The sequence below is a fragment of the Patagioenas fasciata genome, chromosome 8 (assembly GCF_037038585.1).
Source record: "Patagioenas fasciata isolate bPatFas1 chromosome 8, bPatFas1.hap1, whole genome shotgun sequence".
NCBI classification, from domain to species: Eukaryota; Metazoa; Chordata; class Aves; order Columbiformes; family Columbidae; genus Patagioenas; species Patagioenas fasciata.
The window spans coordinates 10,948,354-10,974,939 of NC_092527.1; the positions used below are offsets into that span (position 1 = coordinate 10,948,354).

Consider the following 26,586-nt stretch of genomic DNA (forward strand, 5'->3'; position numbering starts at 1 on the left):
CACTGGTGAGTACTCCTCTTTGCTACACTTCAAAGAGATACTGCAGTCTCACTGCTGATCCCAAGTGCTCTCTGCTCCTTACCCGTAAACGTGCATTTCATTTTATAGGGTCTTTTTTCCACAATACATTCCAATGTCATGATCACGCTCTAAAGACAGTAAACACAGACTTCCATGAATTGACTTAAAACTTCTAAACTAAACAACTGCAAGGACTTGCAGCTAGGTAATTTTGTTTTTTTTTTTTGTTTGTTTGTTTGTTTTATAACAAACCCATCTCTATCATAACTAAACATTCACAATGTAGACGTATTCATCTTAATTATAGACTGCCTTTACAAACAGCCAACACCAAAAAAACCCTGAAGAATCATCATTTTTTTGGCAAATCCAACAAATTATTATGGTTCATTGCAAAACCGGGATGCTATAAAAGAACCAGGGCAACCATACTGCTAATTTTGAACGTGGTATTCTGACCTAAGAGCTTCTAAAGACCCCAGGAATAATAATCTTTGCCTTGTTTTTCACACTCATGCTCTACCTTTGTCAAAGTAGGTAATGGGACACAGGCTCATCTCAGCAAAGTTCAGCTGAGGTTTGTAAGACTTCTAAGATGAAGTGACTTATTTAATCAACGAAGTGAGAAGTAGAATCATCAACACCTACTTAAAGTAAACATGCCACCCCACAGCAAAGAGGTGTTTTTATTGGGAGTTTAACTTCTACTATAGTTGCAAATCCAGAGCAAAACACAGGAGGTGATGACAGAGCTGGAAGGCTGCACACTGCCCCTCTGTTGAAGCAGCAGCATCTGCGAATGTCACCCGTGGCAGCAGGATGATCACCATTAGTCTTTTCACATATTCTCTCACCCTTTCTGTGGGCTGAAATGGCTGATTTCAAATAAATTCCTCCTCTTCTGTTACTCACTTGTTGCTAACACCTACTTTTTAATTAACATGCTGTTTAAAGCTATTACGCAAAAAGGTAAGGTGACTGGAGACATCTGTGAAGGACCCATCAGAGAAGAGTCATGAAGTCGGTACAGTAAGTCTGTAGATCTTGCAGCGTGTAGCTGCACATTCAAATGAGATGCAACCGAGCTACATTTTCCATACTTCAGCTGAGGAGACAGCCCTTTGTGGCAGTTACTGAAGTAGCCTAAAATGGACCAGATCTAGTTTTCCCTGAGCAGATGTCCCCAGCAGAGCAAGGGACTGATGAGCCAAGCAGAGCAGAGGAGCTCTGAAACAGGCAGCCGCTCATGGTGGATCAAGATTGGTAAGGAGAACAAAGAAGACGAGGTCTCAACAGCCACGAAGGTGGACCAGTGAAGACATCAGCATTTAGCTCCTAATGCACCAGGTTCCTCCATAACTCTGTACCTCAGCCCCCACTCCCAACAAATGCAAAACTTCACCTTGTCTACTTAAGAGTGTAACCAAATCTTGGGAAGGTTTGTTGTACTATATAATGGACAAAAGATCCAACACAGTCAAGCATTTACTCACCCAGATGCTACAAATTATTAATAAAATAACAGATTTTAAGGTCAGAAGGAATTGATAGTATGTTAGTGTCCTGTTTACTTTCTGCAAATACTGCCTATACAATGTCAGAGTGACCACTGGATGAAGACAGTATCTCCTCCTTCGGTAAGGATCGTGGCTTTCGGAAAGCAGTCTTGATTTAAAACATTCAAGTAATAAATAATCTAAGTTACTCCTGGCTAAGTTGTTCCCATGCTTAATTACCCCTCACTGGTAGATAATTGCGCCTTGGTTTCAGCATTAATTTATCTGCTTTCACTTGGAAGCATGGGGTCCTGCTACGTGTCTGTCTGCCAAATTAGAGAGGCCTCTACTGACACAGGTCTCCTCATGGGGTACTAAAAGAGTGTGATGGAGTCCCTTCTTAGTCTTCTCCTCCATGCACTAAATGGATTGCTATTCTTAGCCTTTCACTTGAAGGCAAGATTTCCATGCTACAAATTGGGTTTTGGCTCCTTCCTTAAACCTGTCCAGTATTTCAGTGCAATGTGCAAAGCATGGGCATCAGAGTTGGGCACAAAGCTGAAAGCGGGGAAAAAGATCTCTCTAATAAACTCTACCTGCTCTTTCACGTTTGCAGCCCATAGTTCAGGATAATACATTTGAGTATTAGTAGTGCAGTTATCCCATGAAATCGCATCATCTTTTTTTTTTTTGCAGAAAGCCATCATCATGTGACTGACTTACCAAAAATGTTAGCTCTTAGGGCGGTGGATAATGATTTCCTCTAGCGTCATATGCAGCAGCAATAACACCTCTATTTCTTCTCACTATTCCCCTGCTTATTCATTTAAGAACCAGGTTTGCTCTCCTACTCTCATCAGTCGGTTATCTATCATTACCCTCAAGTAATTTATGGCATTAAGACCAACACGGCAGCGCCAAAACACAAGGAAATGCTTATCTGATCACTAAAAGACCAAGATACAGCTATATCTAGTACCATTGCCCAAACTCCAGCTGAAATGTAAACTGCGTCACTGGCCTTCGGCTTGTAATGGACAATAAATCAATTAAAAAACATTATAAGGTTCGAATTGCCAATAATAAACCTACAAAAAAACCAGTTTTTAAAAAATTCTAAATTGGCCTTCATATTCATTACTTATGCATAGAAACAAGGTCCTGCAAAGAAATTACCAGCATGCACTGGCTACCACTGGGAGGATGGATGCTCATACCCTAACACAGTGGTACCTTCTCCAGTGGACACAAGCAAAAAGGGATTGCCGAGGTCTCTTCAAATGTTTGCGTAAATGATAAAGTAATTCACATATTGTCCATGATTTATGGTTTATGAAGATGCTGACAGGTAAGGAAAACTCACTCAAACAGCACTGGGAAAAGTCCTCCCTCCGGATCACCCTGAATGCCTTTACTTGATTTCAGAGAGAGAAAACTATAGCAAGAATTTTAATGCCCTATTTCGCCTCTTTTGCAATTTGCCTGAAAAACAAATTCATAAAAACCCAGCCACATCAAATTTAAATTCTGCAGAAGTCTCACCCACCAGTAATTACTACTGCAGTGTTTAAAATTTTAAAAGAAAACAAACCCAAACCCGAACAAAACACCATTTTTCAATTATTTTTCTTCCTCTGATTTCTCTCCACATTGCATCATCTCCCAATTACTGTGATTTTGCTGAGTGTGCCAGTTTCTTAAAGACACAGCTATAAAATGTATGGACTAATTGTTGAGCAGAACTGAAGAGCTATTAAAACGGCAATAGTACAGCACTTCCAATGGTAGTCTATTATTTCTACATGATTGGTTTTGTACAGTCCAACTCATGCAGTGAAACTCTTAGATAAATTAACTCCTTCGTTTTGACATAAACATCAAAGCGAGAATTAAAGGAGAACGAACATTATTTTCTGCTGCTGTTTCAGACATACTGTTCATAACACCCATGCATGTTCCTGGAAAGTTACAAATTATTTAAATTGAGAAAGCCATTTGCTGTTTTATCAAGGCTGTAATACATAAAATCTAGCTCCAGAATTATCTCATTTTCTCATTTCATGTTTCCCTGTCATCTACATGGTAGAGTATGTTTACAGAACTTTATAATATACAATTCAGTCATTTCTAAACAGCACTATAAGAGTAAGTCTGAAATGTACACATTTTAAAGATTACATAGTGAACACCAAACCCTTTCCCAGCTGTTTTAAATTTTGAATTTCCCAATAAATGAATAACATACTAAAAAAGCAAACAAGATCTGACATTATTTAGTCTAAGTTTCTAAAATGGCATAACATCTGTAGCTAAAAACAATTTTCAATAACTATATTTAACTAGAGCAGTATTCTATTATTCATAGCTCATTTTCCTCACAGTCTAGGGGACATAATGTGGTGTTCAAACATTTCAAACATTTCTTTTAATTGTTTAGTCCTTCCAACAGCCAAACTGCAGCAAAAAGGGGGGGTAAGAAAAATCTTCACTCATATCTTTTATATATATTCATGTGACCAACCCATGATCTCAGTTAAGTGCCACAACTGTTCATTAACACACATCACAGCCCCCCAGTCAGCACTGGGAGCTTTGAAACCGTGCCAGAAGCAGGGGCTCAACAAATGGCACTTTGACCTTTTCACTACTAACTTCAATCTTTATTAAAATCTCTAAGACGTCAGCTCTCTCTCCGTCCTTTACCATCTTTTATCTGCACCCCAAATACCTAATATTCATTCATTAAACAGAAAAGTTTGCTACATTCTTATGTAATTATAGATTCCCCTTTCACTGGCAGTCGGCTTGTGAAATGCCTTTGACTAAGAAAGAGAACGAAACACTCCCTCCCCGCACCAAGCAACTCTAAATTCAGATTGCTCACTCATTTCCAGGGAAATCAAGCATGCTCCCTAATATTAAAAAAATCTCGCAGCATCCAGGCAAGTTCAGCTTCATTTTATGTTCCTCTTATTAAATTCCAACCTAGCAACAGACAAAATGCTCACCCTGCTCTTTGCTTGCTTTTTTAATTTCACGTTTGCAACTTCACATCTTCAGCGTGAGCATTTGTAGGGGGATAGAGACCGATTTTTTTGCCCAGCAGGGTTTCTATTCCCTACAATAGAATCTCCAAAAACAGTAGTCTCATAGAGTAAAATGTAACTAGAGACAAATAGAGTCTTTGATCATTGTTATGGTGCTCAAACATAGATAGAGGGGGAGAGAAATCACGCCTCCTTTTTTTTTTTTATTTTTGCCTAGCAGTAATTAACTAATTACACATTAAGAAAAAAAAAATCAGAAAAAGTTCACATGAGTCATTTATGTGTTTTCATTCTTTGTAAACTTTCTGGCACACCCTATATGCTTCATTTCTTGCTTTAAGTAAGTAAGTACTGGAAAATATGCACAGTATTTGGAACCAAGGGGAATGACATATTAATTCAAAGTTTGCTTTGTGTCAGTTTGCGTTTTCCAGATCTGAAATGAAACTTCAAGGAAACATAAAAACTCGCCTGCAACCTTTAATTTATACCCCCTTTCACCCCATGGATTACCTAGAAGATATAAGCTACTCATTTAAGTAGCCCAGGGAAGTATCATCATGAGGTGGCTTAGTTGCCTGGGATACCCCTATCAGCCTGAGCAGTGGGGAACCTGGGAAGCCTGAGCTCCAAAGGGGGAAAACTAAACAAAGTAATGAGTAACAGTTACAGCTCCTTAAAGCGTGCACGTTAACCTCGGTATTGGGAAACTATTTGCTTTTTCGAGGCAGCACCCTCTGATTGAAATAATGACAAATATTTTGGAAATTCCATCCGAAGCCAAAACGAAATTACTCAAGTGCACTCCGGGAGAACGAAGCTTTTTAGTATGCTTTCAAATGAACTCAGGTAAATTTACAAATGGCCTGTACCTAAAAGACCATTAACTAAAATTACATTTGTTTTTATTGAAAGACAGCCTCAAGTGCTGACATGTAATATATGACATGTGATACATAATAATACTCTTAAACCAGGTCTGACATAATATCTCCCAAGGCATAATAACCACAAATGACTGCTTTAGTTAAGAACTAGCCAGGAGCAAAATAGATCCATGTAAAAGTAGCTTTAACCATAAATACCTCAACAATATTTTATGTCACTTTGTAAAAAAGTTAAAGGACTCCCATAATAATTAACAACAAAAACTTCATGTTCTTTACTATTGTATGGTGGTTGTGAAAGGTTATTTCATAGTCCCGCAGCTGCCAATGCCGTAAATTATGCAGGCACCAAGAAGCATTAAGGAGAAATAATAGCAATTTAAACTAAGGCTGACGTAATTCATGATAAACAGTCATTGGAAAATATTACAATGTTGTCTTTTTTTTTTTTTCTTTCTGAGCGGGTTTAATCAGAAGAATGTGACCATATTCTGACATAAACCACTTCTCTTTTCCATTGTACGGGCGCGGGAACAGGAGCCTTTCCCTGGCTGCAAAGGTCTCCCGAGCTCCCAGCACCTCAGGGACGCTGCTTGTGAGGCTCAGGGTGTGTGGGACCAAAACCTCTCCCGAGACAAAGCCCAAGAGTTTGGGCAGTCCTGGTGCTCGAGGGAGGCACCGACACCAGGGGAACGGTCAAACAAGGATGCTGTAATGAAGTCATACTGCAAACAAAGATGGCTCCAGAAATGAAAACTTGAATGAGGGACATGGCTCTCACACTCATGATGAACGCATCTCACCTTACTTCTCACTACAATGATAAGAAGTGATTTTGATAGCTGAATCATAAAACTAGCCACCAAGTGGAAATCTTATATAGGAAGAATTAGTCATTTACATCTACCATCATTTAGTGAATGTACACCAACAAAAAAGACGCGTGTGTAATAGATAACAAACCCCATGTCATAAGTTACATTTATCAGGCTGAGAAGAACAGCTCACTTGCTGGGGTTACCTTTGTTTGCTGGAACCATACATTAACTATTTGTCAAACTCTGGCAAAGAAAACATGTAAACCCCACAATGCCATCACATAATCAACTCTTCAATCAACCATTAAAAAGGAGAAGTTAAAGGCGCCAGACGGGATGTGGACACACCCAGGCCCCGGGCTCATGGGAGGGCATCTCATCTCCTATCCCGTGCCAGCCCCAAAAGCTGGGGCTGCCCCAGCACGTAGCCCGTACTGGCCACCCCACAGCTCCCAGCCCCGATGCGCCCTGGAGCAGCCGGGCCACAGCCATGTAGGAGCACCATGGGACGGTGACACTGTGCAACCAGTGCCAGCCCCTCTCTCCTGGACAGACCCCCAAGGGCCCTTGAAGACGGAACAAGCCACATGGACTCCCCAAGCGGTGTGGGCGTGGAAGCTGTGTTTGCAACTCGCAGAAAAAACGCATCTCACATAAAACCAGCATTCTCCAGAAATGAGTTTTGATTACAAAGAGAAAAATAATCTATCTTAATATTTATCCTGGTTACAGCTATGGCTGCTAGTGAAAGTGTACCAAAAAAACAGTAGAAGCTAACAGCATTTGCTTCTATTGAAGTTCTTGCAGACAGGAAGGTATTTTATCTTACTTTACCACACATTACTTATGTTCACTTAACAGCTTGCTGTTAACATTGAGTGAGATTCTGCCTCTGGTTAACTGGTGAAAATCTTGAGTAACAGCCACTGAAGTGGATCGAGTTATTTTGGATTTACGCCACTAAGTGAGACAGAATGTGACCCCTTATCAGTGCCTTTTTGCTTTGAGTATACAAATATTTTATGCATTTCAATGAGTGACAGAATGCAAAACTTGCAAATATTTATTTTTAGATGTATGGGGAAAAAGTAATTAGAGCTAAAAATGTTAAGAATGAAGAAATCACTTAACAGAAGCGATTATGTTGGGCACATAAACAGCTCTGCCTTCAGACATTTTATTCAAATGCTGCAGAGCACACTAGAAAATATCAATTGTTTAAAAAAACTGCAAGTATTTTTTCACAACTGAAAAATCAATCATTATAAACAACATCTGGGGATCATTAATATCTTACTCTACAGTTGAATTAACAAAAAAAGAGAGAGGTCTGACCAGAATCCAGAACATTGCCAGATTTGCTTTTTCAAGCTAAAAGCTTATGTTTACAGAGGTGGGGTGGAAAGGAAGAGGAAATGTACATTTATCTATATGGTATATAGCACTATTATGCATTAATCGCTACTTCCCCTCCAGCTATGTCCTGTTTTTGTTTTGAGAGAGTTAAAATTCAAAATATTTAGCTAAGCTACACTGCCCAGGACCTTGGAAAATATTTGCATATTTTTCAGACTGCAGGAGATGCCACCATAAAGCTCCATCAGGATCCCAGTATCCATGCTAATAAAAAGCCTCCATATTCCTCCTATCACATTTCTAAACACTTACACATTCTAGTCTTAGCAGAGGAGTACTAACACCGATTCCACTCTAACATCACATCTGTGTTAAAACAAAGAAACCCGAAGCATCTATCTTGAAACTTTGGGGTTTTCTGAATTTTACTGCTATAAATTATCCTGCAGGTAACTAAAACAGTCAATATCAATAATGCTGATACATCAGCTGAAATACATTAAAAAAACCCACCTTTCAGGCCTAGTACATTTTTTGTACCAGAGCTGGTTTAAAAAGCAAAGCCAACTTTCACTCACACAAAGTCACCAACAGGAAAACTGTATTTCATTTAGACTGGAAACATTCATTCTTCTTCTTTTTTTTTTTTTTTTTTTTTTTTAAGTCTCACACCCTGCCAAGGTTTTATTATGTTTTTCCCCTTAACAATTAATTTTATCTACGAGTCACAAACTTCTATAAAACTGAGACGTGCAACGAAAGCAGAGACCAAATTTCACCTACAACCAGGAGTAACGGTACCATTCTACACCCTGATGTCAATTGCTTTCATCCGACACATTTTTTCCGGCACATGACCTATCCCTAGAAAGCCCCTTCTTCTTCACAGCGCTGTGCTGCTGTGGTTTCCCTGGTCGATGACAGGAGAGCAGGCAGGTCCTTCTGAAATTGTGGGCTCGGAGGTCGGTAACTCATCCCTTGCTCCTCACTCCCCAGCCAGCCCTGGAACCCAGAGCATCCGCTTTCTCCATTGTGTTATCGGGACATCCCTAGTTGGTGAAGGTTTTGGTTTTTGTTTTGTTCTTAATGTAGATGTGCAAGCAATATATTGTTGAGTCTTACTGGAGGGGAAAGGGAGAGGAGGGAAGTGAGGACTGCAACGCCCTTTACACACATATATATAATTTTTTTTTCAGCGAGCAGTTTCCCTCTGCATTGCTCATGTTATGGTAAAGCGAAGTTTCCTTTTTCAGAGAAAAAATGATACGAATACCACAGCAGGATGTAGTTCTCTCACTTTCTTTGTATGAAATGTTTTATAAAAAATTGGCCTTTACATGCAAAAATTAAACTTTTAACCTTCTTTTTGGGGGTGAACAAGTGTTTACAGTACCCCAGGGACCAAACAGCTTGTTTAATGGCATATCGGACCCAGCATGCTTTAAAAATAATCCAGAATTATTTAAGATTTACCAAATAGATTTTAAAAATTGAGAAGTAGTAATGTATTCCGTTTTCTCTCTTACTTTGGTTTATACAAAAAGCAACCCCAGGCTCACAAAATGAAAGAGAGCCTTCTGGTTCATCTTTAGCAGGCAGAACCTGTAGTATTTATATAAGCAAAGCACCACAATAAATCCTTCTGTGCAAGATCTTCACCTGGGAAAGCTGATGGAGCTGTAGGAATCCACCACCACCCAAGCACCCGACCTTCCTGCTTCTCAGCTGTGTGTCTGTTCCCACCACCTTTTCAGTCCCCAAGCCTGGAGAAGGTGGAGGTCATGCTGACAGAAACATCTCCGGGCTCCCTTGCTGTAGGTGCCCACCTGCATCTGGAAATGCAGCCCACAACAAGACTACAAAAGGATCCACACTCAACAATGCACCCTGGGAGTCACTCGACATGGTGGAGCAGGAACAAGTCCAGAAGAAGGTTGAGGCATCTTCTTTGGACAAGCAAACGCATAGGCCATGTCCTGCTCCAGCAACAGCTGCTCACCCATTTCTGCCCAGTGACCTCAGATACACCTTCTGGACACCACACTGGTAGCCTGGCCTCCAGCTACATCTTCAGTTTATAGTGAAAACTGTTAGGATCACGATTTTTTCATTCCTTCTCTCCTGGAACATATCTGTCCACACAGCAAATGCCCATAAATTACATGCATTTACAAGTTATCAAATAACAGTAACCTCAGAGGCTGACAAATGAAAAAGATTTTGAAAAATGCCTTTACCAATGATCTTGAGTTGAAGAGAAATGAATTGTTCAGCTGGCACGTTTTTATTTTAAGGGAGCAATCATGGACGACTCTACTCCAGTCTCCTATGTGGGTTGAAAACCTCAGATTTCTTGTTCCTAGCCATTTATCCCAGCATTTCACTGTCCACCCAGGCTGTTTTGTGTTGGTGAGGACTAATTGCTCTTACTTTAGGAGAGAAAGACGTACGTACACAGTCTGACTGCGGTCATACCCATGAACTTTGGCTATCAAGACATCTAAGCACGGCTTGTGTCTTCTGCTTTCTCAACAGAAGCAAAGTTTTGAGACTATTTGCATTCTGGAGGGGAACCCTCCAAGGCAGTTAGATTAACTAATCAGTAGTTATATCAACAAGCACGGGAGCTGGAGGCTTCTCACTCACAGCAGTCTTCCCTCTGCAAATGGAGAGCGAGCCTTTCCCTGGCAGGCTGCAAAGAAATACGCACAAATGTTTGAGCCTTCCAGCTGTTGAGCCGATTCCTCAGCAGCCCACTTCTCCAGTGGTCGCCTTGACAGGACCTCGTGGCACACAGAACCCAGTTAGAGGAGAACCAGGAAAGGGCTCTGCAAGAACGGTCCTGCCCAGACCACCTGGGCACACCAAAAAAAATCCCCCGCGTTATTTATTGTCAATAAAACTTATTTTTTTTTGTCCTGGTTTTGTTTAAAACAATTTCACATTTCCTGCTTTATTTATTCTTGTTAAGCCCTACAGAATGGCGGAAAACAAGGGGGGGTGGGGGAGTTATGAGGACTCAGAGCTGAAAAAATCTTTTTTTGTTAAAAATGTATAATAAAAGTATAGAGCATACTTCCTGGAAAAACATTTATTTCTATTAAAAGGACAACAGCTTACACACTGCAGTGAATGGGGCTCTTTGTAAAGGTATTTCTGGTGTCTCACTTGTGACATGCTGGATCTGTCGCACAGTACTCCAACACTCAGAGAACATGTAACACCTTCCTCAACAGCAACGCTTCTCAAAAAGACCTGGCATCCGTATCAGAAGCCAGCACTTCCCACATAAAGACATTAGTAGACCGTATTTCCCAAATTTTGTACTCGCTTTAGAGTTTGGAGAATTTCAGGTGAGGAGCAAATACGCATTCCTATCTTGCTCCTTCTGCGCACTTCTTTCATTTGCAAGGTAAGAAATAGCCAACCCCTTCAAATTAAATGTGTCTAGATCTCCTTATAGACACCTTTTAAGAATTTTAGTCACATTTCTGTAATCTGGTCTCCCCTCAGATTTGACTGATAAATACCAGTGCCTTAGAGTAATCCATTTATCTACTGTACCACCCTGCCTCTGTTTAGCTTTAGCAGTCATCACTTTCCACATGTGACATCAATCTACATGATATCAATGTAAACTGTTTGGATAACGAAGTGTTGTACATTTTATTGTCCTGCCAGCAAAGAAAAGGATAAAATAGCACTTTGCCTGTTGCCTTCAACAAAGGTAGTACAATTGACACCACGCATTTTGCAATACAGGAACAGAACCATACCTTGGCCATTTTTTTCTTCCTAACACAGCAGGGTTTGCAAATCTTACCACATCATTATTTTCATAAGAAACACTTTTAAAGAGTAGTAATTTTGTTGTTTGTTTTTATAGGCATTTTTTAAAAATCTGCTCCTAAAACCAAACTCAATTTTAAATACATATTGTTAATTTCTATGGCTAAGATTTCTGTGGCTCTGGTTTGATAATGAGATAATTACCTCGCAAAGGTCAAGAGAATGGCATAGTTAGCTTTCAGAGACTGAACAAAGCACTTGCTATGGTTCACTACGCATGGTTTCTGCATCACTCCACATCTCTTTGATTCATCTATTACTAATATTCCATGATACACTTACATTATGGATCCAACTATTTCAACAAACCTGTAATCAAGGAATGACCCTGAATAAAATACTCCACAGAAAGCAGATGGTACGCTCATCAAACGCCTTCAAGCCTAAAATAACCTTTCCCATACAAAAAAGGATAGTTGATTAAAACTGAACTTTATATTCCGAGCTGGAGTTCAGAGTAAATAAAAACCAACATGATACTATTGTGTTATTGGACCCAACTTCCAGGGCATTTCATTCATTTTTTCACCACCTCCACCCCCTAAGAGCAACAAGCGCTTTTATTCATAGTTCATTCAAAGCCTGTAATGTTTTGTGTGAGCGTGAGCAGACTTGACAGTTTGGGCCTGATCCTGCAAAAGCCTGACATCACAAAATTACAACTATCCGCATCAGTAACGTGCTCCAGCGACAGCACATCACGAGGATGGATCTCTCCTGCCTGTCGGGAGCTGAGGAACAGCCCTGCACCACCTCACAAAACGCCCCAATGCCACCAGCTGGGTTGGCGCTTCTCTGCCAACACAAGGCCTGGCCTGGGCACCAAGCTCAAAGCCAGCGTGCTGGAGCTGGGAAAAAGGAGATGATTCTCCCGTCGCAGGCATCGCCAAACCCCTTCCCGCTCACTGCTGTTGCTGTATGTTAAATGGATGATCAGAAATTCTCTCTCTGAGACCACAGGAGCTTCCTCACGGAGATGCAGGGATCTCACACCACAAAGGCGCACCCACCGCTCTGCAAGCAGACTGCCGCATTCGCCGCAGCGCTCATCCGTCTGGTGATACGGGTAACAGAACTTAAATCTCACAGCATATGTACACTGCTACAGAAACTACTCTGGACCCATTAACTGGAGTTACTCTGGGTGCGTACACAACGTGCATTCTGCCACACACTCAGCAGCACATCCGCTGCCCTTGGGTTGATCTGACACACACCAAGAAGAGTGTGAAATCACCTGGCAGCTATCAGGAGTCAAACCGTGCAGCCCTCTCTCCCAGCTGTAAGGCGCTGCACACTCCCCTGGAGCTGCGGAGTATTCTCTGCATCCTTTGAATTAAGAGGTCACCTCCCAGAAGTGTCTCTGCACTTGTAAAATCAAGGTCGTAACAGTGGCAAAGCCCCCACTGAAGAAGCCCATGTTCTGAAAGGCCAGAAGCACACCAGCTACAGCTGACATTTGCTCGGGGCCCTGGGAGCTCATGCACAGCTGATGAGTGCTCTGCAACGGGACACACTGGGAGTCTCTCCTGTTTTGCATTTTTTAGCATATTGCACCAACAAGGACTTAGAAAAAAACCCACGCTTTGTAAAGCTTCTGGAAAGACACAGGGTATAGGTGAATGGTTAAGGCAGATAAATTTCAAATCCATACAAGGGATCCTTTCACTCATACTGAGTAACTGTGCTACACACTCTACCCATGTAGCATTATATTTGATTGTGACAAACTCAGGCTGCAATACCAAGACCACTAGTGGCTAGAAGCCTTCAGTCTCAGAGGAAAGAGCACATTTGGTACTTAACATTTCAAACATAAATAGCATTGGTTCACTTCAAAGGAACTACATCTTGCCGTTGGAAATCAGTGGACACTTAAAAAGAACAAAAATGTCTTTACTTGTGAGAAAAAGAAAATAGCTGTAACGTGACTTACCAAACTCATCACATATACTTTCATTTTCTATTAGAGTTGGATGATCAAATGTATCCCGACAGTAGAAGATTTGGGGATTCTTGCTTGTTACTGCGATGCCTCCCAGGGCTAAAACAAACTGGTCTGTTAGTATTGAAGAAGGCTTGTCCTGAATGCGCTTTAACATGGAACGATATCGACAGTACTGTGGGTAGCTGAGAATTAGCAGGTTTGAATCTTCATCATCCTCACCTGGAAGAAGAAAAGAAAAAAACCCACACTCTTAGTATGTCAGAAAAACACAAAACAAGACCTGTATCTCAAGCATCTCAGAAAACTCACAGCCCACACATTCAGTCTTTTCTCAAGACCTATGTTTTATAGCACAGTGGTTTTTGAAAGAGAGGTTAAAAATAGAAATTTTTAAAAGTTTATTGAAACAGCTTATTTTCTGTCTTTCTGTTCAGTTCTCCTGTGCTTACCCACAAAGACTCTACCTGCATAAGCAAGAAAACACCCCTCTCCAGAAGCTGGCCAACAGCCTGAACCAAAGTGCTCTCCACACTTTGCCAACTTGGCTGCTTCGATAGAAACATTAACTGTCATTTTTACTCAGCTCCCTACACAGCCTTACTGAACTCATGTTTACAACAGCTAATGTCTTTTAAAAATAATAATATACAAGCCCCAGAGCATACAGCTATTCATTCTCCTTCTGAGTATCTGATGCTGGCAAGTCCCAAGGGGCCCCTGGGCAGGGAGGTGGGTTGGTGTGACCTGGCCATTGGTGCTGAGCTGCCCCATAGGTGGAAATAACTTTCCTCACATTAACTGCAAATGCAGCAGGACTCAATAAAACACCTGCAGAGCACAACGAGCAAATGAATTTTCAAACAGCTCATACTGACGAAATGTGGGCTCAAAGTATAAAGCAATCTGGAGCTCAGACCTTTCTATTCCCCCAGGTTTTAGATGATATTAGGCATAAAGGCGACAGATTTTGAAATATCACAATCAAGTTTCATCATATGATAACCAGCAGGAAATCTAACAGCAAAAAAACCCCACGAACCAACCAGATATGCAAACATGAGAAATTATTCATTTGCAGGTATGCAGCCAGTACTTAACAGCACTAATTTTTATGCTCATTTATCTCCTCAGGTGGGGTAACTGAACGTGGCTTTCCGTGCATGCCAATGAAGACAAGGCAAGAGCATTCACTCTACATTTTCTGCTCTACTCTGATTACTGAATAACTCAGCTATTTCTTTTGTCAGAGACAAAAGGTCTACTATTTAAACCCATTACCAATACTGAAATCATCCTTCTTACCCTTAAAGTAAAAATCATTTAGATACTGAAAGAAATGCCAGATCAGTTCTCCCCAACTAAACACGATGGCACAACTCATCTTGGTTTGTATGAGGCAATGGAAATGTTGACACATAGAAGGCTACATTTTAAGAAGTCTCTAGAAGCAGATATATCACCTAGAATGTCATCACTGAAGATGAATGCAGTGCTGCAAAGAAAATTAACCCAACAGACGGACTTGGGAAGTGTTGGTGTTACAGGCACAGCTCCTGAAAGCCAGCGCTTCTCAAAACTCAGAAGTTTCCCCACTAGCCTGACGTAGGCAGAGGACTCAACCTATCTGTGTAAAAAAGTAAGAATAATACGTTTTGGTAAACAGCATTGACATTTCTAAGAAAATAAAATTTATGGCCCTAAACCCTCTTTTGGTCGATAAGGATGTGGTCAAGCTTTTCTTTGTTTACAAGAAGTATCCCACACACAACAGCACGACTGAGCCCCTTGGCTCTCTCATCTTTATTAAGAAACTCTAAAAATCAGATCAGAAAAACTGTTCTAGGAATTAACAAGCATACGATCCATCCTTTAGCTCCTTTGAGAGCTTCATATAAGCCTGCCTGACAGTTATTACTACTATATACCTTTGTATAGAAAGTGCAGAGCTGAATCTGTTGATCTGAAAGCAAATTTTTTATGTCAGGATGTGGTCAGCTTTTTAAACAGGGTGTATATAAATGTATGTCCCATGTGCCTTTGTAGTAAACCATTAGTTTCTAGACAAATGTGCTGTAAGTCACTGCACAGAATTATACAAACTTTCTAGCCCTGACAACTTAACTCAAAACCCTGGCATAAATTAAAGTCATTTTTTACAGGATCATTCTTATACACGCTTGTGCAACTCCAGTGAGTACTTTATGATGCATTTGTTTCCTCTCCTTATTCACTCCGGGTTCAACAGATAATTCTAAGAATGAACAAAGGCTGAATAAACTGAAGATTTGTTTAGTGAAAGACAAACAAAGTGTTCCAGGAACAAAGACTTTTTTTTCTCAACCACGCCCACATGAGAAAGAGAAATCAAAGCAAACCAATCCCTAATAAAATGCAAAGAACTATTTATTTCTTCTAGCAAAATCTAACACGTGACATTTAATGGTGGGTTTAGTGTATATTGCCGAGTATTCTTCATAACTATGATCAGAAAGCGTTTACTCTTAGGAGGAGCAGAGATCAAAATGTGGATCACACATCGTTAAAGTCAAGAAAACAACATAATTTCTAAAAACATTTAACTGAGATGCTCTATTTCTGAATCTCATTTTAGCTTCGACAGAGGGAACGTGCTAAAAGACAATACCTACAATAGGCTGCTTGTAAGGTTCAACTGAAAGCACTCTAATCCCATGCTTATGTCATAATTGTGTGTTTTAATAACCGCCTCCAATGTCAATTTCTTGTTTATTTATATATTTCAAGAAAACAGAGAAACTGTAATTAGGAGGCCAGGTTCCACCCCTGTTTTCCGAGCGCTGCCTATATATGCATCAATGTAATCCAACAGTTTCCTTTGTGAGGGGTAAAGAGCTGGGATTTGGCACAGCCTGGCATTTATGTTGGATTACATGTTCTTCAAGTTGTCTTTGTAAGTAAGAGACGCATGAAATGCCAAACACAATGAATCTATGCAAGAACTGACTTTTCAAATCAGCACAACCATTTTTTTAATATGTAACGCAAGACAATTAAAAGCCCCAAAAGGAAAAAAAAAAAAAAAGCAGCCTGCTAAAAGCACGAATTCCTAACAAATCCATCTAGAGCCAGAACTATTTACAGAGAGAACAGACAAATACAAAACTGTAACTCGCTTTTTGTTTGCTTGTTTCGGAAACATCAGCCCATAATGTTATTGCTAACCGCCATAATCTACTCTCAACATCAGTAAGCATTTTTTTTCTTTAAAAAGACCTTCACACCAGGATTTTATAGAGCTTGATGGAAAAACTATGCATGTTCCTTCCTGTACCTAATTACCTCAACTGCAAAAGCTGCCAAGTATTTTGCCCTTTAGTTCTTTTAATCGTATTAGTGCAAATGCGTTTGGATGCCAACAGAAACAAACATTTAAAGATTTTTTGCTTAAAAGATTCCAAATATGTACGAGGCTGGTGCTAGGAAAGCACACTCCACTTCTTCCCAGAAAGCACAGAGTTATTTCTGTGGAAGAAATATGAATTTGTGCCTCTTGTAAGACTAAATGTCTAGTTTCGACCCCATTTAAGTAAAATAATGTCAATATGAACCGCTCTCACAATGATTTATGCTACCTTCTGTTACTTTATTACATTAGACATTCCTTTCTCTAAGCTTTATACTTTTCGCCGTGCTCCTAGCAACCACATAAAGGCTGAGCACCAACTTTACGCGCCTGGCACCCTTCCAGGCTCGACTGTTATTGATAATTATATTGAAGTTTCAATTTAATTGCTGCTCTGTTGTGACAGAGAATATTTTTTGTAATTAGGCATTTCCCATTTTCTGTCCATTCATTTTTTGTATTACTGAAAATGACTTTTTTTCCCCCCAGAAAACATAAGCAGAACAATGATACAGATAAGGGTACGTACATCTGTTACTATCATTGCCAACACAGTAATGCGAAGGGAAGAAAAAAAAAAAATTAAAGGAAAAAGATTCTGAGTATAATTTCTCGGAAGGTAATTTTCTTTTCAGTTTAAGTGCTCTTATTCTTCTTGCAGTTACTCAATGATTTCCTGTTCTAATTACAAGACATTATACAGAAAGTCATTTTTAAGAAGGAAATGTACTAGAGCAGGAGGCTAAACAGCATCACTCGCTTGGTATGGTTTGAAATTCCAAACTTCTGCATCTCCTTTATCAATTCTCTGTTCTACATTTATGCAATATATTCTACCACAAATCTCCCATCTCTTCCAAGGCAGGTAACACAAATGTATACATCAAAGAAGAAAACACACTGGCAGTTAAACTGCAGGCAGAAGAAAGAAAAAAATCAAATCATTTTTTCCTCTTCAGTGTAGCTGGTAAATTGGAGCCAAGCCAAGCCTAAGAGTGGAAAATATTAAAAAGTAGAAAAAAAAAAAAAAGGAGAAAGCTTGATTAAAAAGCGAGAGAAGAGATATTCAGTTCTAAATCTAAATGAGTAAGCCACAAAGTATTTCATAAAAACATACTGTGACGTAAATTACACATCAGTATTGCACTATTGTGGTTATTTTGAGAAATGGCTTGTACTGTAAGTCAGCTGGTAAAACCCCACCCTTAATGATTTTGTAATTCTCCATACAGCAATCAACTGGAGCAGTCATGAAATTGCCAAGAAGGAAAACAGACAGAGCTGTAGAGAGTTTGTAATAAAAAGATAATGTACTTTTAACATAACAGAAGTAGAAGATTGGTTTTATTAACTAAAAAAACTACTTAAAAGGTCCCAGGCTTGCCATTTGTTTTGATAAATGTTAACACAGATCTTCATAAGATAAGCAATGGAAGTATCAGGGGAAGCAGATAAAATGGGACAACGCTTTGGTGTGTGGGTAGCAAATCGAGCAAGCGAGCTTTTTGGAATAGAGAGCCGAAATGAAGGCAGTTGCAGGGCTCTGTCCGTCCGGCTCCGCTCCCACATGGTGCCCTCTCTCCTCTGCCTTCTGTCATTGCCCTCAGCTACTAAGGGGTCTGCCAGAGGATACACAGATCATATTTAGTTTATCACTGCTTGTATGCAAGGCTTTGACCATATCATCGATGCGTGGCAGACACAGAGGTAATGGAAGACTCATCCAGATATCTGGAGGGACCGGGAATGGTGAGGCTTGGCCGTGCTGAATGAACACAGCTGTGAATTCCAGGATGGGATGTCTCTCGATTATTGCGGGGCAGTGTTCGGCTGTCACTGCCTTTCCAAGCCACTCCGCGACCCGCTGCGGCACAAGTGATGGGGCTCTTTTCACCTACCAATGCAGATTTAGTCTATGACAGTTGTGCAGATCCCTCTGTAGTCCGAGAGATCTCCTTCCAGACCACTGTTTTGTAAGACACGGATCAACTCAATCTCTGGAGCTACTACTTCCTCATCAATGACAACTAGCCTTAGTCTAGACACTTAACTTGCAGATCAAATCGAGGAAAATTAATTCCACCTAAGTGACAAAGTAGTCTGCCCTATGCCAAAGCAACAGTCCAAATGCATACTAAAAGATCCCCTCCCAGATGACACGCTTGCCATCCAGGTAAAAAAAGTTGATCTCATCTGTGACAATGGACTTTGGCTCTTAAGACAGGATCCTTGCCTTGTTCTGCTTCTTTGGCAAGACCTTTCTGCAGTATGGGCATGAGAACACAGGTGCAGACAATACAAAGATGTGCGTAGCTTACCCTTCAAAACCAACTACTGCAGGTCAGACAGGCTCTGCACATCAGAAAGCTGCCTGTTCTAAGCACAGCCCAAGGGGAGATGGTACAGCCTGCCAGCAGATAGAAATGAACTACTCAATTACCTAAAAAACCTGAACCTCTCAGAAAGTCCAAAAGCAATAGAAGCAGCAGCACGATGAAAGCGTAACCAGGAGGAGGAAGAAGAAATTGGGTCTTTAGGACCTTTAAGAGGAATCGTGCAATGGAAACACCTTCTTATATCACCATTCAATCATAACCTGTCAAATACCCCCAAATCATCACCCAGGTAACTGCAGCTGGCCAAGAAGCAATGACAACCATCACGTACATCTCTGGGTACTCCTGTGAGAGAAAGGATGGCTCTCCCAATGAAATAACCTTCATTGGAGAATGATGTCTGGCTTCTTGCTTGATCACTTCTTGCATTGATTGCTTTGTGCAGGCTAGGCTAAAAATCCTGGTAGGAATCCATGTAAGAATCCTTCGCACCAGGCTGTTTTGATCTTGGAGCAACAGCTGAGCAGCTCAGGTACCTGCATCACTGTCACGGAACCACTTCTGCATGTTCTAGCACACCAATCCACTCTCCAGCTATCAGGAAAGACTTAACAAACACAGCTCTTCCAATCCACTCTGCATTTTCATTCCCATGGTCTTTGTTCGCTCTAGTAATGCCACTTGGTGTGCCTTGGCTGGCTAATTAATGTTTTTAGGTCTTGTGATTAATCTAAGAATCATATTTCTCTCCCAGATAAATGCAAATACAGTAATGATTTAGCCCCACTAGGGCTAAAAAATCTGAAAATCTGTGTTTTGGGGTTTAAATAAATTTGGGTAAATTACTGACACAACAGAGATACCACTTCGTTGGTAGGACCTGTGCTACTCATCCCTGCTTTGAGAACCCCCTCTATTCGAATGCTAATGCAATCAAGAACAAAGGCAACGTGTTGCAGGATACCTAACACAGTGATTACACTTATGTTTACCAGATAATGATGATGTTAACAAGTTGCCTGTAACTCTTAAGTGGACATTTGCCTGCCTGATTTTGCTTTTAAGTTGATCAAAAGGCAAAAGCCATTTCTGCCAATATACAGAATAAAACGTGCAGTGTGTATCAGGTACTTCTTTCCTCCTCTTCAGGAGGAGACAAAGCTAATTCTCAGAATTTTGTGCCACTTCCCCAGCCCTCTGTTTTCTGTCACAGTGCCAGCAGAGCACCCGCCGTTGGAAGAATTCCTAAGATTAGTTTAACATTTGAAAGAAAGAGAATACTTGCAAATCTACCGGAGACTGAAACTGCTGTTCAACCCAACAGCAATACAGTCACTTAGAAAAAAAACGACAGCATCATCTAATATGTACTTAAAGCACATGGTTGAAGAACATTTTACAGTTGGTGATTTGGATCTGAGTTGTTGTAGCCCTATTTAACAGGGACGAAACCAAATATGTTGATTGATGACTGACAGTATGTCCATATAATCAAATCTTCCATAATATTTCTCTCGTTAAATCACTTTGAATTCGAATCATAAATCCAATTTTTGAAGAAGATGAAAGAAATTTAATACTGAAAAAGTTTCCAACCAGGCATTCAACATCCTTCTTCAGACCCTAATCCAATATGCAGCTCCTTGTAACTGCAGCTCCTACCCTGCGCTCCCAGGATCCTCCTGCGCCTTAGGAAGCGGGTTTATGAGGTGTTTCTAGACTCAAAAGAAGAGTGACTGACAATCGTCATTTTCAGCTTTTATATAACCCTTCCATCCACAGGTCTCAAACTGCTTTATGGAGATGAGTAAAAATTATTATCCCCATTACACACAGAGAGAAACTGAGACAGAGAGAGCTTAAAGGATTTATTCTACGGCATCAAGCAACTTAGAGAGCAACGGAGAGAGGGAACAGGCCAAGCAGAAATCTTTGTCAGGGAGATTTCTGGGTACGTGGGAGCTCGAGAAAAGCGAGCTGATGCTGGGGATGTGGCCACGTTCAGAGCTGGGCTATGAAGTTGTCTCCTTGCCTCCCAAAACCTCCTTCTCTCTTTACCCCTCAGGTCACAGGTATGGGGCAGCAAACATCTGAACTGCCACGGATGGCTTTAGAAAACCACTCTGATGGAAAAGGTTTTTTAGCTGCCCTATTAGCTTTCTTTCTAAAGCAGATGGAGACAGGGGGAAGGGGGAGATTGATTGTTGAAGGGAGCACATGCTGCCCGTCCTCTTGAATGTTCTGGGTCATGTGGACCATTCAGGTTGAATGTGCATCAGCTTTTAAACAAGTATTTATCCTGGTTGTCGTGGTTACTGATAAGCAACTTCAGTTCTGCTGATAACAAAAAGAAGAAAGAATTAAAAAGAGGGGGGGCCCTGAAAATATAATTTGGTAATATGACAAAGCCAAGAAGAGGAATTAAATCACATTAAACAAGCCAATTGTACTGTAAATGGCTCTGCCTCTGTATTTGCTTTTGAATCATCTAAGGCTCTAACATGGCAACTGCTTCAGTTTTAACAAACAAACAGTAAAAATCCCTTTTAATAATGAAAGGAAATAATGATATACTTTGCTTTAGTCGAATTCAAACATAATTTAATTTTCCTGAGGTGAGATTTGTACAGGGAACAATCAGATAATAAGTGTTATCATTCTCATAGACAAAACTGAACCAGCACTTTGCAATTCAAAGTGCTGTTTAATGCACCATTTTCAGCAATCTCTGAACACCATCCAACATACCACTGAACTACGCTTCAGTACTTACACATAAAGCCTGACCCTGCAAATACTTGAGCATGGAAGTTACGCTACAACACAAGTACGTCCACTGCTGCCATGGCAGAAGTTACACATTCCCTAAAGCGCCTTTATGAGGGGGGGGGTCACATCCAGTAACTTTTCCTGCAACACCTTCTCACGACCTTTATCATTGTTACTATGATTATGTGTCTTGGTGTCCCTTTCTTCTGAAGTGCAGCACCGCACAGAGAAAATACTGGAGAATGAAAAACTTGCAGAGAAACACACAACTAGAGCCACTAGCAAGAGAAGGGTGCACATTTCTACCACGATGACAATTAACCACTGGAAAAACGAGCTCAAGGACTTAACAGGTTCCCTGTTTCAGTGCTCTTTTTTTTTCATTCCCCTGAAGATATTCTCTGGTGCGATGAGTTTTAAACTTGTGGTCCCTCATTTGCCCTCTGTGCTGAAGAGGTCTACAACAAATCCATACTGGCCTGGGAAAATTTTATGGCACGAAAAACTGAAAAGAAAAAAAAAGTAAAGCCACTGAGCGTTAAACTGAGTTACTGGGCTTAATATCAGAGTAACTGGGTCTCCTGTCGTCTCCTCTCTCTTTCACCTCCGCACACCATTCAAACAGAAATGAGAGAAGCACATGCAGCCTGCCTTAGCAGGGACTGTTACACCACCTCTTCCCCATGGTAGCATCAACCACCTTCATTTTCCATTGCCCCCAAAAGTATGAGTCAAAAGACTTATCTGGGTGTTTTACACGGGGCCATTTCACTATCATTCTGAAAATTCGGAGGAACTGCGCCCTCCTCGAAATAGCAACGGCTGAAGCTGCTGGTCCCAGATCTCTGAACAAGGGGTGGAGGGTGGAAACGGTCCAGTGATTTAAACAGTCGAGCTTCACTTTTGACATTTATGCCCTCTTTGAAACCCTTAATGAAGTAACAACCCTGTTAATTCTTGCAGGGTATTTAGTACACATAAAAACTGCATTATCTACTATTTACAATCTACTACACACAAGCAGTATCTGGCTCCGCACAAAAATAACAAGCTCACTGTAACCCTCCGCTCCCTAACCATACTGCTGATTTCTTTGACACATGGAGAAGTGAGAATAATTACATTTTACTGAGTGCGTCTCATTACACTGATTTAAGTAAGATTTCCAAAGCTGCAAAAATATGCTTTTCGATTTCATTTGTTTCTAGCAATTCACTCCGAAGATGGTTAGTAAAACCTTCAGAAATCATCATCAATATGGACAAAAATTGTACCCTTCTCATGTGGGCATTTGACAGGGGGATAATAGGGTCTAGAAACACCACAGTCAGACGTTTCTTTTCTATTTAATGTTTCCTTCTGTGCCAAACATAATATAACAGACAAGTGTTAGAGAGACATGCAGGGGGGAGCCTGAATAGAGAGAGAGCTTTAAAAGAGGTCCTTAATAGAGAAGCTGTATGCTTAGTCTTCAACAACATTCAATGGCAATTTATTTGCAGCCATTTCCTCATGTAACCTTTCACACGGGAGCAGGTAAGATAGAGCACAAGACAATTTGTCAACTGCCAGATATGAACAAAAGAAACCATTTTTAATAAGCTTCAGTGGCCCCTTGTATTTGTTTTGCAACATGTTAATAACTTTTTTGGAAACCAATCAAAGACAAGAAGAGAAAAAGAAGTCAAGCTAGGAAACAAAAACCACAGTTAAAGAATTTTACAGATAAACTTGTGTTATCATCTGCAGTGTAATAATGCTTAAATCCAGGAGCGGCAAAGAATTAGAATTAGCACGATGCCATTCCTTTAAAAACAATAAATGGCAGTTACAAAAATGCTAGCGCCATATGTTTTTTTCCAAGAATTTGTTGTCACTTATCTCATCCTGATGCAGTACAGACCTGTTCCCCAACACAATTTTACTTTGGTTCCCCTCCTTCCCAGGGACAAGGTGAAATTCAATACAAGGACTATCACGAGGAAAGGTCAAACTCCAGGCCCCCAATCCAACTCCCCCACAACCCGTTCCCCCAGCTATTCAGGGAGCCTCACCTCCTCACGGAACCTCTCATGTTGCACCAAATAACCCCCAAATTGTTGCTCTGAAAAACAAACCAAATGTAGCTTAAACAGCTGTTACAGGTAGATGACTAAGTCAGTGGTTATTCATTTAATCCAATTCTGCATCACAACAACGCAGACTCAAGCTGAAGAAGAGTAGCAGGAAGAAGATGTAAAGGAAAAGGGAACCAACGTACTCCCCCTTCTAGGACACGAGGACCAAAACCAGAGTGATGTGCAGGACAAGATGAGCAAACCAATTGCGCAATGCCAGAGCCTTCCCGTGTGACCAGGGTCATAGCATTGGGTCTTTCTGCCGCACAGCTTCATTTCTGCGGAAATGGAATGAGTCGCAGGTGTGCAAGAGCTTGTGGGACAGTTGTTCTTGATCCCTTCCCCTTCCTGCAGGCACAAGAGGAGGTGCAGAGAGTTTCCCCATATCTGTGCCAGAAAGGTTTCTGCAGGGCTAAGGTGTGATCATTGGGCCGAAGGCTCATAAGAACCCTCAGTCCCATTTCTAAGGGAAGTGTCTTTTGGTGCTGAAGAAAAGTCAGAGCACCCAAACAGAGAGGCATTAAAATCCCAGCAACACACGCTGAAAAATCTGATGAAGTGTTAAGCAATTTCATTAATGTTATTAAAACATAGAAAATTCCCTTGGAAAATTTCACACAGGCTTTCCCGTCTCGTTGCACATTACTCATGGCTTGAAAGAAGCAAGAGGAGAAAATGGAGAGAAATCAAGCTTCTCTCAAGTCAACTTGGACCGAGTCCTAGTCTCACTGGTAGAAAGACCAGGCTTGTGGGCTTCGGTGAGAACAGGGCTGGGTCCTTTGAACTCGATTATTATGGCATCTCTAAGAGAAGTACAAAAGTATATGGTCAGAGAAGATGCGCCAGAGAACAAAAGTTGCTGCCAGTCAACCCTCATGGTTATGATGATGAAAAGGCTCCCAGGATTCAGCAGACACACGTCTGTAGAGTTTAGTATCCTGTCCCCAGAATTACATTTTGCCTCCTAAGGACTTCGCAGAGAGTCTGTTATCCGGTGAAGAGAAGGAATATAGGCATTTGCTCTTCCAGAAAGAGGAATGGCCTTTTTGAATAAGAAAGGGCTCCCTGCGATGGGAACCTACCAGCCCAGCCCCAAGCTCCTCCTGAGAACTAATACAGGATCTTCTCTTCCTCTTCTGCAGAACCAGGAAACCATCACTGCAGAAGAAGAGAAGTTGTGCTACCTGAATTATCTGAAAAGGCCTCAGGTGGAGGCAGGGTGAGAAAGGATTTCAGGGCAAGTTATGCCTATGATCTGAGGAGAACAAGCAAGTATCCTCCCACTCTTTTCTCTAGGCAAACTCTCTTTCCAAGTTTTCAGCGAGAGTGTCAGTCTCCAGCGAATCTGCCCAGGAAGGGCTGGCAGAGCCCTGCCAAACTTCCAGAAACACCAGGCAGCTTTTGCTTGGCTCCTGATGGGCTTTGGTCCGGCACCCAGCAGAGAGGACGGCTCCCAAACAGAAAACAATCCTAACATACTATCTACTAGTCTGGAGCACACTCTAATAATAGATAGCACTGTCTATTTCAAAGCACTTAATGGACGCTAATTAGTCCTCAGGGCATTCCTATGAGGCAGGTAGATAGATAGGTATTATTTTCCCTGTTTTACATATGAAATAAACCTCATCGGAGATGTTCTGACTTGCTTAAGGCCACCGAATGAGTCACTGAGCTCAGCTCTCAGCAGGTCCTGGCTCCCATACCTGTGCTCAGACCTCTCAGTCGTACCTCTTTCACTAGTGCAAAATCTTCATTTCAAACGTGGAGTGAGAGAAGAAAAGAAGATCAAGGAAGGGTGATAACACTGGGAAAAAATACTCTCTGGGAAAGGAGGTTCCAGAAGAACGACAAAACAGAGCCTTATATTTGCTGAATGCTAGATACCAAATCTAGGACAAGGAGAGAGATGAAAAAGGTGCTCTGATACAAAATTCTAAGAGTTTTTGTTATATATTCTTGTCAAGCACGCACAGCTATTTATCGTGATTTGTAACCACTGTTATTGCCAGTTAAATAGTTTTAGACTCCTAATTTCTAGCATGACCACGAGTGTTAAAGAATGTGCGAGGGCAGCAGTCCTGGATGCACAGAATATATATGCTTAGGGCATACATGTAAACTACATGCCCACACCCACAAAGTCACACTGAGGCAGTATTCCACACTGGAGACTATAGATACAACTGCCGTGGCAGGCAGGAACACAAGAGTGACGGATTCTTCATCTCTTTGGGAAAGAGCAGAGAAGGGTTTCAGCCACCACACGCAAACGGTGACGGCCCAGCAGCGAGTGGCACAGGGTGCTGCAGGGACCACTCCTGCTCCAGAGGATGCTGAGTGCACCAACACATGCAGGGTCCACATGGAGATGAGAGAATAATAGTGCTGACCACACAAGCCCCACATTTCTTATTCCAGACACCCTCGGTGCGTTTCTGACTCTCAACTACGCAATTAAGTGAACCAGGCTCTTTGAAAAAGTGAATGCAGCGTGCCAGCCCGCTAGAACGTTCACTAATTGTTTGTGCTAAAAATAATCTTTATTTTTGTTTCTATG

At 41.1% G+C, this 26,586-nt stretch overlaps 1 protein-coding gene across 2 annotated transcripts in view; it reads right to left on the minus strand.

Annotated features, from left to right (window-relative positions):
- ARID5B (AT-rich interaction domain 5B) overlaps positions 1–26,586 on the minus strand; it is a 113,371-nt gene that overhangs the window by 54,635 nt on the left and 32,150 nt on the right. For both annotated transcript variants that reach the window (XM_065843526.2, XM_065843525.2), the window contains one exon: positions 13,411–13,641. In XM_065843526.2, coding sequence (XP_065699598.1) covers positions 13,411–13,641 — 231 coding nt within the window. The remainder of the gene's footprint in view (positions 1–13,410; positions 13,642–26,586) is intronic.